We start from the raw sequence: 15,030 nt of genomic DNA, 5'->3' as shown, positions 1-15,030 counted from the left end.
GGGAAATAGAATGTTATAACATACTGCACCTTTACGCTAGGAACAACATTTTATTACACTTTTATTCTGAATTCATTTAATTTAAATCAACAATAAAGCAACGATATCTTAAAATGTCATATATCGATTGTCTTTATGGGCCAGGCGTTTTTGTACAATGCTGTCTCTTTTTTTCAAAGGACCCCTCCTGGCAGGTTTCTTTCTGGAACAATCTGGAGGGAGCCTGCTAAGACTGACCAAAGCTTTCCACAACCTGTCGTTTCCTCTAGGAAAAGTGCAATTATGTAGAGTACGAAGCACATTTTCAATAAAGTAAGTCTTTATTACATCAGGATATACAAATCTCCAGACCCACCATATAGATATACTCACACAAAGATATTTAATCCTGAATGTATATCAATATCAATGTACATCAAGCTTTTTATCATGTAACATCATATAGTTTTTGCAATTTTGACACAACATAAGGACTGACATGTTAGCATGATAGGGCACCATTTATATTGATTAAGGATAGAATCTGAACCATGACTGATTTAAAGTGCTTATAAATCATAATATAATGATCCCTACAACATTAAATAGCAATATGTTACTTTATAATGTATATTTCACAGTGTAAATTGACATCAGTCAAAAACTACAAGCATAACACAGCTGATTAATGAAGGTAGCACATTCAGTACAAAAACAGAGATTTTGGCAATGATATGATTCACTTTTAGGAATGAAGGTTAGGAGCCATGCAATTCAGAGACCATGCTACAGAACGCTGATAGAAGCTTAAAGGAGAGTTTTCTAGACATGGAAGACTTCAGAATCAATTCCAGCAGTGTCAAGTGCATTTCTATAAAATTGTTATTTCATATTGTAAAAATAATACACTGTTAGTCTGTGATCTTTTGATGTGGTAGAAAGTCTTCTAATTCAAATTCCTTCCTGAGGTTAAGGAGCACGCAGATGGAAGACTAAAGAAGCTATGAAAAGGAAAGAAAAACCATGTCATTTATCTGAACAAGCAAATCTACATATTCATTAGGGCCATTAGACAAACTTCAACAAGATACGAAGTACCAAAGATTAGTGCAAATTATAATTAGGGTTGCATTTTGTTATTTGTACTGTATGCTGCCAGGGACAAAGAAAATCTAAAACAACAACTTGAATTGAATGGATAATGCTTTTAACAAAACACTGTTTACAGATAAAAATCAGAAAACCATGTTTTGATACATCATGATGACAACAAGTGCAATATGAAATGTTTGGAATCATAAAAAATGACTGATATGACGGGAAGTCCTAGAGAAGTGAGGGTTTAGGGTTCAGATGACCAACAGATGAACTGATGCTCTGTCTGGTGTAACATTGACATTTTTTATTTCAATATAAATGATGGCATATTTGCTCTTTTCACAGACACACTGTTCAATTATTTAGTTAATAGCTTTATAATTTTCCATATCATGGTGTAAGTCCATTACGTTTTTTACGTTAATCTACTTACAATTTAAAAAATAAAATACATTTGTTAATGTACATTATTAGAAATTCTGTCTTTTAAAACTGTTGACAATTTAAGTTGTAAATAATTGCATGTATAAACACACAAATGCTCTGTAATGCACTACTACTGCAATCAGTTCAATTCAGTCAGTGACTAAAAGTCTCCTGTTCTACAACAGGACATGAACACACATTCATGGCAGAACATAAAACAACACAAGCTACATGTTATGAAAACACTCCATGGATTGTGTGTCTAGCAGAGTCAGCATTAGGGACGAATTAGAAACACTAAGCAAAGCTACCTTTTTGATCCATAAGTACACATTGGCTTAAAGCCATCACATTGTTCAGGCCGACATACGTGCATAGTCAAAGTGACACTGCCTACACATACAGTGTCAGTGTGCAGTGTCAGATATGACAGTCTCTTTTTCCCATGCTGACAGCAGACACATTCCTGGTTTCCCTGGATGTTTGATCCATAAATCAACTGAAAGGGGAAAAGATATAAGACAGAATATGGGGAAAAAAACATGGAGGATTTGAGGAATGGTAGAAATCAAAGTAATAAATGAATGAAATGGGAATGCAAATGTGTTGAGGTTGTAACTTTGTTTCATCCACTCACCTTCCACAGGCCTACACTTAGTCTTAGGCTACGTTCAGAATCATACTAATCTATTTGGATTTTAATATATTAAATCAGATTGTTCTAAAAAAACAATGGAAAACAATTTCTCCAACTATGTGTCACTCTTTTCAATATCTTTTAAGTCCCAATGCTTTATGTTTTCTGTCCGTCTGTCTCTAGCTAAAGTATTGTTTTTTATTTATGTTGCTGCCTGTGTTCGCCATGTCTCAATAAGAAGAGATTCCTTATCTCAGTTAGACTATCCTCTTGCACTTTAAATACATGATAATGGATTTACAGCTTTTTCTAAAACCATTAATGTAGTATAGACAGAAGGATTGTCAGCTACAGTATTTTAGAGGGACAGTAAAATATCTGTTAAAATTAAAGATTTAGCCATGTGTGGTATCAGACTGTAACTCCTTAAGCAACTCTTGTAATTCTTGTCCTTAAGTAACATGTTCCCCCACATGGTATGGCATTAAATCCAGTTTACCCTGCCATTGATTTTACAAAATATTTTAAGGAATTAAGCTTTCTCTTTATTAAGGCAGCTTCGTGTATGTTGATATCCAAGGCTAATGTTGCGCTCCAAGCTGTGTAACTTTTGAGCGTATGTAATTGATGCTGACATGATAATGTTTTCACCTGCAGAAATGATTACGGCTCTTTGTGGGATGTCTGAGTGTCCTCTGTGCTGCACATGGCGTGAGCATCGGTGAGACCGGTCGAATGTAAACAGACGTGCCCCTGCCTGAGATACAGTCTGGCAGGTCAGCCCGCAGAGACACAAGCATCAGGCTGTGTCATGCAAGCTGTGACCCTTCCCACTATGTCTGGGCACACAGTGTCAGTCTGAATCTGTCCCTCTATCAGTTTCTAAGCCAACATGGCTTCTGGGAAAATAACACTATCTCATTAATCACATAGTACGCCTCCCCACCCTGTCTGGACAACTCTACATAGACTGGCTCAGAGATTACATGACATTTAACCAATTATCTTTGAATTGCCTGAAGGAATTTACAGTTTTTACTGTTTAGTGGCATTTGGGCTTGCTCTGACAATCATTGTGTAAATAAAGAACCATGAATCAAATCAAATACATAGAGACAAGCAGACTTACTTCTTCTTGTCCTTATCCTTCTTGAATGGTTGTGAGCAGCCTTGGAGAGCCTGTCCCATCAGTGTCTCAGCAGCCACCTTTCTTCTGTTGAAGGCGTTCATCTCCTCCTCCAGGTCTCGTCTTTTCTCCTCCAGATTCTTCTTTTCATCCTGGTGCATCCGCTTGAGCTGCTCGAATCTCTCATGAAGCTAAAGATGGTGATGGTGATGGCCCAAGGCAAAAAAGTGAGACCAACCAAATGTTGTATATTTTTTGTGGACAGTTTTTTTATCATGTCAATCCTCACCTCTTTTTCTTTCTCTTTCAGCTCTGCTTCTGTCTCCTTCACTTTACTCACAAACATCTGTCTCATTTCCTCCTCTTTGCGCTGCAGATCTACGAGGAATTCCTTCCTCTTTGCTTCGTATGTTTCCTGAAGGCTGAAAATCAGAAAAAAAATGTTAAGGACACTAATGCCTTATTTGAAAGGACATGTATCCAGAAGCTGGTTGCTGCAGCAGTTAATAAAGGTATCTTAGTTATTAAATTAATGTTTACTAGGTTAGGATTAATGCATCACAAAAATGGGTCATGTAGAACTTAGTATTTACTCAATAATAAAACAATTGGAATAGCCACGCATTACTGATCACAATTCTGTTAAAAAAATACGTAAACTTAAAATATTTGAAGAGACAAAAAATATGTATCTGTAAAAAAACAATTGTTGATTAGAGTATATGAAAGCAATAATACAACACTGGAAATACATCACTACAATTCAAAATTCCTGCATTCATAACCTAAATTAAGTAAGTATGTAAGTATTATCAGTCAAATGTGATTAAAGTATCAAAACAAGCAGTACTCATTCTGCAGAAAAAGGTTCCCTGTCAGTGTTTGACCATTTATATGTGGTTTTCAGATTTACATTTTACTTCTCTATGTCTGTGGCTACTGTTCAGAAAAACACTTTCATCCTTCAGTTTACCAGAAACATTTCAATCAAAAATCCCCAAATTTGGAGAAACATTGTTTCCACAAGGCAGAAATGGTATGAAGATTAGCAATCTGAAAATAACTAGTAACTGTAGCTGTCAAGGAAGAAGTAAGTTCCTTAAAATTGTACATAGGTTAAGTATTTAAGAAGAAGTGCTTGATTTTCCATACCAGGGTATATGCAGGAATCCTGAAGTCAAATGTAATACCTTTTAAGACCTTTTTTAAGACCCTTTCCATACATTTTAAGACCTCATCGCAACTTTGAGTTCTAACCGGTTATATTGGCAACACACTTTACCTCACATTTACTATATTGATTGTAAGATAGCAAAACTAAACAGTGTGCAGACAGACTACTGAAGCCTCCTTTCCACATGAACTTCAACCTCTCTGTGAAGGTCAGGTTTAATGCAGTATGCTGCTTTTTTGCTTCTGTAGACTCTGTGCTCTTTCATTCCAGTAAAACTCCTCAGAAACCATTAGAAACCAGTATTTGATATACATGATGTAGCAAAGGTCGTAAGGCCTCGCCCAGATCACCCAGATCACACTTGCCCTGTGAACTTACTTAGCTTACGCACCGGGTAAAGTCTGGGGACCATAACACGCTCCTCGAGCGATATACTCGTGCACACTGGCGCGCGACTTCGTGGTTGCGGAAATTGTATATAAAAGGTACTCAAAGTTATATGCAGAGGAGTTAACAAATNACTCTGTGCTCTTTCATTCCAGTAAAACTCCTCAGAAACCATTAGAAACCAGTATTTGACCAATAAACAAAACAATTGACAAAACTTTGAACTATGAAATATGTTAAACTTTGGTGAGCTTCAGCGGGGTAATGCCATATAGGAGATCCCTCACAAATACCCAGGGGTTAAATTGGGCTGGGGCTGTCCGGGGCTAAGCCCTGGCACATAGGACGATGCTCTGACGTCATCACCCTCACACATTTGTCATATGTTTACAAAAAAGGATATATATGTTAAAACTTTTCTTGTTCTTAATATAGACTATATTTAGGATCTATATGTGTTGACTTTATTTTAAAATAGCAGATCTCTGTGACCGGATATAGTTTGGCTTAGACCCCGGCCCCACGAGGACGCATACGGTAAAACGCATACGCAAACGCAAAAAAGTCTTCCGTTCACACGCATTCGATTCATTAACGTGTCCGTTCACACTAGACCGCTGGAAATGCTGGAAACGATGTAGTACATATGTCAGGCCTGTAAGTGGCGCTGCTGCCGCCCAGAATACACCAAAAGCAGCGAAGAAGACCCCGGAGCATGGTTGCCATGGTTGCCCTTCTGTTTATTCTCCGCGGTGGACGGCGTGTTCTCCTGCTGTATATCTCTCAGGTAGTCCACCAGCAGATGAAAAACACCCACCTCTCCGCCTCTTCCAAGGGACGAGGGAACCGTGCGGCAGAGTTTCCGTTAAAAAAATGTTCAGCCGGTCAACATGTCCGTTAAAGTTTAAATCTTCCGTACAAAATTAGAAAAGTGCCGATCAGAGGTCTTCTTTGTTATTTATTGAGCTTAAAAACAAATTGATAACGACTCTGTTCTCTGTATAATAATATAATAAATTAATAAACGGTGCCTGCCTCTCTTTTCCTCCCCCTCTTCTGACAGCCCAGCAGCAGCAGGAGACGTGGGGAGAGGGAGGCGGGCTATTTCATCGTTATCAGAAAATGATCATATAGGGCTTACACACGGAGCCGTTGGACCCCCAGAGCGTTGCGTATGCCGGTCTACCCACCTTGGGACCCCCCCCCCCACAGAGCGGAGCAAGGCAACGAAACTTAAAATAATAAGCAGCATTTTACGGCTCGCTATGCATGGGCCGCCTTGGGGGGTTTCCCGACATGTCGTTTCAGTAAATTAAAGGGTGTTTCATGTTTTCGTTGCTGTGGACCTTCTTAATACCTTGGAAAATGCCGTTTAATACTTTTTAATAGCCTTAATTTTCGCTAAATAGATTGATCAACTTTTAATACTTTTTAAGACCCCGCGGACACCCTGTATACTTAGTAAATAAATAGTACAATTAGAGTGAAAAAATATGCATAAAGCTTTGCATTTTTCTTTTTCAGTTGGAGGTTCAAAAGGAACAAATCTCATCCCATCCCAAATCATAGAAACACAGATTTTAATGTGTTTTTTTTATACCGTTCAGCCCAGTTTTAACATCAGAAGAGAGCAGGGTTTTTTGGCAGCTCCACTGAAGTTGCCCAGATGCATTACATCCCTGCTAGCCTAAATTTCACCTGAACGACTGGCTGTCCGGGCCGGTGTCCTTGAAGCCCATCTCTTCCAGCTTGCAGCGACGGTAGAGCTCATAGTGTCGAGCGTGTGTTTGCTCTCGCAGATCCTCCATGTTCACACGCAGCAGCATCTCCCTCAGCTTCACAAAATCACAATGGTTTTCATTCTCCACTGGAAGACAAGACGACAAAATCTAAAATCTCATAAAACAGGAGAATTGTGATACTAAGTTTTTATCTCAATTGATTTTTATGATTTAACAATTCAGCGGACTCACCCTGTACTGATCCCCAGGGATACAGCCTGGCTTTCACCATCTTATTTCCCACTTTAACGTCCTCTACACTTCCCACCACAGCAAAGGGAAGATGAGTCTGTAACACATCGTATTGATAAAGTTACAACATGGTTGAACATGATACTCCTGTCGTCATATTCAGAGTAAATTACAACATGCTTCGAAATATGTTGGTCTAGTAGCTATGTATTTAAATTGAGGCTTAACATGTGCGACTTTAGTTCTCACGGAAATATATCCTAAATGTTTGCAACATTATTCCTATGGTAGCATGATAATTTGAATGAATTTAGTTTTACTTTATTATTCTACTTCATCTTTCAATTCAACTTTATTTGTAAAGCACCTTTCTTACAAAACAAATGCAACTCCGAGTGTTTTACAAGTGATTGTCAAACAAAGAATGTTACAACAAGTAAAATAAGAGATTAAGATTACAGTAGTATAGAAAGTGAGAATGTATTATCCTGTAAAATACATATCACATTGTATTATGTGTGTTTCTAGGACTCACATTCATGGAGGTGTTGATCTCTGCAACAGCTTCATCCTCTGTAGGGAACTGATAAATCTGCACCCCATTACTGACCAGCTCACTCATTATCTTGATCTTTAATTTGTCCAGTTCACTCTTCGAAACTGTGTCTGCCTTTGCAATAACTGGGATAATGTTCACCTGCATGGAACAAAAACACACACTTTAATTGACAAAGAAGTACAGCTTTTGGCTGAAATACACAGGGCGAGATTTGGTCTTCACCTTGCTGTCCAGTTTCTTCATAGTGACGAGATCCAGGGACTTCAGGGAGTGTCCGGTGGGAGCGATGAAATACAGGCAGATGTGGATTCTTGTGTCATGGCAGTTAAACAAGGAGCGTCTTATTTTTAGCTCCTCCTCAAGATACCTCTCAAACTGGGCATCGATATAGTCAAGAATGGGTTTATGGCTGCACAGACAAGACAAACACAATAGACTTTACTAGTTGTTGTTTGATGGACATTTAAGTATCCTAGTTACAAACTCTGCAACTACAGGCTTGCAGCCAAAAAAAGGCCGCAGTTTTTACTGCCTGCTGCTGGAGCATTTAAATGTCTATTGAGATTGCATTAGTTCAACCAGTCATTTCCATATTCCCTTTCTTCCCTCCCAGTTCACATGCCAGATCACTCTCTCAATCCCATACTAAGTGAGTTGGCTGCAGTAGCAGAGCAAAAGGGGGAAATAATTAATAGCTGGAACTTCCTGAGTGAAATCTCTATGAATTTTAAATGATCAATATAAAAAAAAAAGCACTGAAAATGTTCGTATCAAGCTTTCTATGATGTTTAAATAACATTGTTTATTTTCTGATTTTGTGCAAGTTAGATTCTTCCACTTCTGATCCCATTTTCTTCCTCGAAAACACTAAAAATCAAACGAACATCTACAATCAATCACATCTACAAGAATGTATACCTTTGCCCTTTGTTGATCTGGTCTCCAAACCCTACAGTGTGCACAACGGTCAGCTTCAGGTTGACGTTGCTCTCCTGCAGATCATAGGTTTGTGGGCGTAGCTGTACTTCACTCTGATAATGGCTGGCTTCCTCATTTTCAAATGTTGTGTTGAAAAGAGTGTTCATTAATGTCGACTTGCCTATCCCTGTCTCACCTTAGAAAACAAAGAGAAGAAGACACATGGTTTATATAGATGAGGGAAAAACTAGGTACATTCTAAATGTATGCATGCATGTCACGCTCAAAGCACTGACTCTGGATTATGAGCTCCTCCTGGGTTTAGACATACCTACACAGAGGATGTTGAAACAGAATCCCTGAGCCACTGATTTACTGACCAACTGATCTGGAAGACTGTCAAACCCCACATGACCTCCGAGCTCCAGGTTTCGCTTTTCTTCATGCTGAGGTAGACAGAAAAAGGCAGAACAAAGGATATATCAGACTGTATGACTTTTATTTAAGAAACATTTGATCGTATTCATTTTATATTACTATATATATATATCGTAGGAAACAATACCAAAAACCAATAAAAAGTTAGGGAATAAATAGGTCTTTCTGTCAGGTCTCATCCTCACAATCTCCCTTCAAGCTTAAAAGCATTCTTTTCAAAATGAGGTCATCTTTCTCTTCCACTAAACACACTGAATAGTCCCACAAAAATGTTCTGTCTCAGTATCACAAACCGAATGTATCTTTCAAAACCACGCAAACATAGGAAGAAAACAAAAAGCTTCAAAAATTATTTTAGCTGTGCAGCACAGATTGTCTTTCTTTACATTGAGTGTCTTGTGTCTGTAAAGCTTTATTGTAAACCCTAGGTTAATGCTGCCAACAGGGAAGGTTTGCGATTATAAGTATACTTATTTTCCTATATTTATGGGTGAAATTAACACATAATTTCAACATTCATTTGTCTGTGAATAATATTTTTATTAGTTTATTACATTTTTCTTTGAAATTAAAAAATAAGGTAATTTACCCCCATCACATAGGAGGAGGTTACCTCTTCAAATTGCCTTTTTGCACAACCAACACTAAGTAACTTGTAAAAAAGCATCCGAAAATATGAGACTTTGCTTGAAAAACCTTAAAGGTGGGGTAGGTAAGTTTGAGAAACCGGCTCGAGATAGCCAGAATTTGAAAATACACACCCGGAGAAAATCTGCCACTTCCTTATAGAGCCCCTCCTCCAACACACACGAACGCGCACATGACCAATGAGGGCACGAGATAAATTTGTGCCCCGATGGAAGGCTGACAGGCAGGTAGGCCATCCAGTTATTTTAGCCGGGTCGGCTCAGATGATTGGTCGTGCTTTTTACAGTACTACGGCTTCCACAGATGACATTTTTTTATGTATTTTTTGTCAAAGCACACGATATTCATTGCTATCGGGATGTTAAGAGCATTCCATGGAATATAACAAAAAGTGTATCTCGAGCCGGTTTCTCAAACGTACCTACCCCACCAAGCCCTCTTTCAAGCAATGACAATATGACAAATATTCAATTTTTAATCTAGTTCATTAGTCTAGTTCACTACACACAGAAAATGAAATCCCATAATATCAATACATTTGAATCTGTAAATCCTAAAACGTATTCAGATTGCATTTTGCCCTGGCTGTCTAATCTAGTCGGTTTATCCTATACCAGATGCACCCTGGGATACTGGCATCTTGCAAAAGGCTCACCATGAGGATCAGGATGTGCTCAATACAACAATCATCCGTTTCTGTCCCTCTCCACAACACACAAAGAGCTCTTTATCTAGATGTTGTTTCACAGGGTGGGAGGATATCCAAGCTGCTGGCTGCCCTGGTACCCATAACTCCCCTCTACAGTTAGCACACACACTACCATCACTCAACAAAGTCTCCCATCATGCGCAATGCAACCTGTAAACAGGGGATTACATATGTGTCATTAATAACACGTTTAGCTAGTACATATTTTTTCGGTAAACAATGTTTAGCTAGCTACCACTTGAGGAGGCTGCTACTTATGTCTTAACTTAGTCTCATGCTGCCTGCTGTCCTGCGTTTCATGCTACTCTCCATAAATCAGCACCGTGTGCACCTGTCACAGTGTTAACATGGTAAACAGTGAAGGGTTGATGCACATGCTTCGTCCAGTTAGGATGCCGAAGTGCGTGTTTTTATTGTACGTCTACACAGATTGCGCACCGGACTACGACGCATCGTTTCTGTCGTATCAACCGAAAATCCGTGCATATCCCGATTCATTTAACATAACAAGCCCTTTCAACACCGCAGGCCCCCTGATGCATTCTCTGCTCACATCATCACCTTGCTCTCACGTGCACCTGATAGCTATTTAATTTCCTATTTCCTTTCCATTCACCAAACCCTGAGTCACTGCAGGCCCGCAGACAGCACATCATCATACTTACTGCGAAAACATCTACCTCATTGGCCGCCATCGTCAGAAGTGTGCAGGAGAGATCTGCCTTCATCAGAACGGCTCCTCTGCACATTGAACACGGAGCGACTCTCTGCTTTCAATATGGCCACTTGGAGGCAACACCCCCTCGGTGCTGGACGGCGACACTACAGCTCTATTCATCATACTGTACGTCCTAATTCAACTCTAGAGTTTGGAGCAAGCTGTTTTGGTTTTTTAAATACTCAGGAATTATTCGGATTACTGCTTCCACGGTTCAGCTGCAGGCTGGCTAATACATTCTCCAGGATTAGAAATAGTGCCTTCATGTTAATCAGTTGTTGTTTATATTGAGTTCAGATTTTTACCAGTATTACAAATGTAATATCACATTTCAATAGACGTCATCAATCAGCTGTCTGTTAGCAACCGTTTAAAGAGGACTTCACAATATTTAAATAATACTTAATTATCTTCCCCATACCTTTCAGGGGAAAATATAGCCTACTTGTTTCTACACTATCATTCATTTGACAATTGGTAGTTAATTTAGCAAGATGTAGCATATAATCTACTTGTAAATTGTGAAGCTACCCAATAACAAATAAAGTTTCTAAAATTGGCTTCACTTAAGCTAAACCAGGTGGTGATTAATGCACCAGCTGATAATATAACCAGTAAATATGTGCCTCTAAAAGTAGATTATGAATGCAGGTCTGAATGAAATACTGTAACATGCTTAATGTAAAGAATCATATTATATTTAGGCTGCTATATGTTATATTAAGCAATTTATCATTGCTGCGTTGTTTTTGAATAATGACCATTCCACCAACTGGTTTTTTTCAAAAACAATTTTAGAATTGATTTAAGAAGCTTATTTGATCATTAAGGCCTACTTCATGAAGGCAATATTAAGTAACCCGTTACATGAATCATTTAATATTAATTCAAGCATATACACTAACAGTATGCACTTAGTCATTGCACTACTGTATTAATTTAAAACGCACAGAAACAATCTGATTTAGACATTGTATGTTGTCGTTCAATGTCGTAGGCTACTGTTTATATATAGGCCTACACACGTTTATACTTTTTTTTACATAATAGCTTAATGTTTGGGGATCAGCTTTGTTGTCCTTGTTTTTTAGTTGTATGTTCTGTGTGTGTGCATTAAGAGCAGCAAAACAATTCATTGTTTATGGCTAGCCAATACTATATTTGGTACTGATTCCTTTTCAATGTCAAAAGAGATTTAACATGTAGGCTTACTGATAGTAAATCAGTATCTTAGGAGAATTTCCCCTTTGTATGCGACTCAATATTGATTAAATAGCCGAAACAAAGAAACACGAAGTAATCTATGAAGCTGTAAAAATGTATGATCAACGTAGTTCTACTTTATTTCAATAATATTTTAATCTATTTTGTTTCAACTTAACAGATAAATATGTAAAACATACTGATATAACTATAACTTTTACCTTCAAACTTTTTTTAAGTAGGCCTACTTTTAATATTGATCTATATCTACTAACCCAGTCGCCCAGCCTTCAGCAGGAGAGCTCGAACAAAACAACGGGAGTTTATTTGGCGAGGCGCCGGAAGCAGCAGGTTGGACAGGACAGGGGAGAGGAGCACGGACAGACACCAGATTATCCCTCGGGAGTTATCTGAGCTATCCGTTATTATTCACACATTTGTACCAATTCAAGAGGAAAAAATGGCTTTGACTCAAGAATCTCTTTTGTCTTTTTTGCTGGAGCACGGAGGCAAAGTGAAAAACTCGGAGCTGGTGAACAACTTCAGGACTCAGATCAACTGCGGCGATCCAGCGGAAAAGCAGCACAATAGGGACCTTTTCAAGAAGTTGGTGAACAGCGTCGCAGTGGTGAAACAGATCGACGAGGTGAAGTTTGTGGTCGTGAAGAAACGCTATCAGGACTTTGTAAGAGAGGGAGCGTACGATGCAACCCCGCAGAAAAAAACGCAGATGGACGACGAACACAATAGCAGCTTTTCGTTTCCATCTCCTCACCGAGCCGAGGCAGGCAGGGTGATTTATTCTGACATTGAAAACAATAATACGTGCTACCCCTCGAACATAAATGGCAGCTATTGTAGTGAAGCCAAACGTAAGTCTGTGGGGGGTATGCACGACAAGAGGCAGTTATTAAGAAGCAATAGTGGGGAGGCTACCACGGTTAAAGTCCTGAATATCTCCGGAGATCAGACGAGCAAAGCGAGGAAATCTGGTGCTGTGTTTGCTGTCATAGCGGTAAAATCCCCCCCGAGAGACTCTGCACCAGCAGCACAGGATGAAATACATTCCCCAGTGCGTCCACCTAAAACGTCAGACAAACCAATCACGTTTACAACTAAAGTTTCTTCACCATCAACTCTGAATCTTAACTTTCCAGCTTATAAAAAGAGTGCACAAAGTGAGTCCCAGTGTTGGAAAAACAAACAGATGGAGGACATGCAACCCCCAAGATTTCCCCTGGGGAGGTCTCAAAGCAAGAGAGATGATGCAAAGTACTCAGAGTCAGTGCCTTTGGAGCCATTAGCTCATGAGTGGTTGGTAAAGTGTGCAGCTGGACTGTGGGGTCACATCCACGGTCTGCTGCTGCAGGACACTCGGCTGGCACAGAAGAAAGACTTCATGTCAGGATTCACGGCACTGCACTGGGCCGCCAAAGACGGCAACAGTGAGATGATACACAAGTTGCTGGACATCTCCAGGAGAAGAGGAACCTGTGTAAACATCAACAGCAAAGCACACGGGGGGTACACACCTTTGCACATAGCAGCCATGCACGGCCACACTGAAGTGATGTTTCAGCTCGTGCAAGGTTATGGAGCCAGTGTAAATGAGAGAGATAATGATGGCAAGAAGGCCTTCCACTACCTGGGAAAACATGTGTCATCTGAAGTCAGAGCACTTATGGGAGGACTGCAGCACAGCAAGTGCAGGGAGAAGATAGACAACGAAGAATACAGAGAGCACCAGAAAGGCTTCAACACCATAAGTAAACTGTTCCAGCCGCACATAGGGAGGAAACAGAAAAACTAGTTTGCTCAGGAATGGTGAGAGTGACATGGAGGATCAGGACAATAGGACAATTGTAATAGCTAATACTGTCTGAGTTTGTATATTATGTTAATATGAAACAAAAAACCCGTTGTTTATCCTCTGCATCACTTAATGTGTTATAAGTCTCTCTGTACTTACTATTGTAGCGCTTTTGTACAGTGTATCACTGCTGGATGTACTATTTATAAGCAGTTAGTATTATTTAATCAACTTTTTTTCCTTAGCTTAATTCCTTGTTTTAAGAATGAGTGTTATTTGGATCCCGTTTAATTTATTTTTCTTACTAACAACACAAGCAATCCAAGATATTTACACATATTTTCATTACTTTTTGTGGAACACATCTGTAGAAGTTACCAATTGATTTGTGACTTCAAAGTATGAGGATAAATGAAATATGACATGGGAAACAGTTGCTAACAACACTGGTGTGAAACATTGTGTTGTTGCTTTTGTGCACAGCAGATCTATTTATGATATAACTATGATCAAAATAAAGTCTTTTAATTTTCAAAAGAGAGAAAACATCAGATAATCTTGTGGAGAAAATAGAACACATTTTTGAGAAAGCTACCTCTCCCCTTCAGTAAAAGCAGAGGGGACCTTTTGGGGGGCCTGTTATGAAAAGCAGGCCAGCAGACTGGGTGGTGGAATGTCTCCTTTATCAACCTCTTTGTGAACCTGAGCTGTAATGGGAGAGAAAGGCCTCCCTTTGTGGGACAACATGGCTTCACTCTTTAGGGTGATGTCTAAAGTAAAAAAGACATTCTCGGCCATGACCCAAATACCACATCAATCATTTTAGTCTTGATTAGAAAGGATTTCAGCCAAATACAAGTTTAACAAGATTTTCTCAACTGTAAAACAGAAGCCACAGAAAGATATAAAGTTAAGGGAAAAACCAACACGCTTTATAAAAACATTGTCATTTTGTCATTAAGGAATTGTCTTTTCCCAGAGAAGAAATGCTTGAAAACAGTAATCTGCCATCTGTGTGCCATGTGTCCTTAAGTAACCCAGAGGAAACTATCCCAGCCAGATGACATGAAAAGAGTTGGATCTCAGACAATGAAGCCATACGCAAAACTGTGCCAGAACAATGTCCTTTGTCTCGTTATCTGGAAAAGAAGCAGCTTCAATAATAATCCACGCAAAAGGCAGCTGCACTCACAGCAAATATTTAACATTGTAGATTGTATTATGTGC

The 15,030-nt window shown here is 39.1% G+C and overlaps 2 protein-coding genes across 4 annotated transcripts; one reads left to right on the top strand and one right to left on the bottom strand.

Moving 5' to 3' along the window:
• Positions 1 to 301: 301 nt before the first annotated feature.
• septin8a (septin 8a) lies at positions 302 to 10,860 on the bottom strand. Of its 3 annotated transcripts, none has more exons than XM_010782131.1 (10): positions 10,738 to 10,860; positions 8,609 to 8,723; positions 8,278 to 8,473; positions 7,582 to 7,768; positions 7,336 to 7,497; positions 6,801 to 6,897; positions 6,526 to 6,694; positions 3,556 to 3,688; positions 3,270 to 3,457; positions 302 to 980 (listed from the first exon to the last, which is right to left on the bottom strand). In XM_010782131.1, exons 1-10 carry the CDS (start codon positions 10,819 to 10,821, stop codon positions 926 to 928), a joined length of 1,386 nt encoding a protein of 461 aa, XP_010780433.1. In that variant the 5' UTR covers positions 10,822 to 10,860; the 3' UTR covers positions 302 to 925. The 3 variants fall into 3 exon arrangements, with proteins under 3 accessions (XP_010780433.1, XP_010780434.1, XP_010780435.1); XM_010782132.1 differs by having other exon boundaries at positions 10,753 to 10,860; XM_010782133.1 differs by having other exon boundaries at positions 914 to 2,002.
• A 218-nt stretch (positions 10,861 to 11,078) lies between these two features.
• Positions 11,079 to 14,331, top strand: sowahab (sosondowah ankyrin repeat domain family member Ab). Its single transcript, XM_010782134.1, has one exon. It carries the CDS (start codon positions 12,454 to 12,456, stop codon positions 13,801 to 13,803), a length of 1,350 nt encoding a protein of 449 aa, XP_010780436.1. The 5' UTR covers positions 11,079 to 12,453; the 3' UTR covers positions 13,804 to 14,331.
• The last annotated feature ends 699 nt before the right edge of the window (positions 14,332 to 15,030 follow it).

This window comes from Notothenia coriiceps, unplaced genomic scaffold (assembly GCF_000735185.1).
Source record: "Notothenia coriiceps isolate Sejong01 unplaced genomic scaffold, NC01 NC01_scaffold00024234, whole genome shotgun sequence".
Taxonomy (NCBI): Eukaryota; Metazoa; Chordata; class Actinopteri; order Perciformes; family Nototheniidae; genus Notothenia; species Notothenia coriiceps.
Note: the sequence above shows the minus strand (reverse complement) of the source record. Positions and strands in the feature narration are given on the sequence as shown.

Bases quoted from the DNA above. Each gene is read 5' to 3' on its own strand.
- septin8a (XM_010782131.1), bottom strand. From the start codon at position 10,821: ATGTGCAGAGGAGCCGTTCTGATGAAGGCAGATCTCTCCTGCACACTT. The intron at 3,689-6,525 runs GTGAAATTTAGG...TCTGATTTTCAG, and splicing joins CCGGACAGCCAGTCGTTCAG to CCTTCAGGAAACATACGAAG. The intron at 3,458-3,555 runs GTGAGGATTGAC...CACCATCTTTAG, and splicing joins TGAAAGAGAAAGAAAAAGAG to CTTCATGAGAGATTCGAGCA.
- sowahab (XM_010782134.1), top strand. From the start codon at position 12,454: ATGGCTTTGACTCAAGAATCTCTTTTGTCTTTTTTGCTGGAGCACGGA.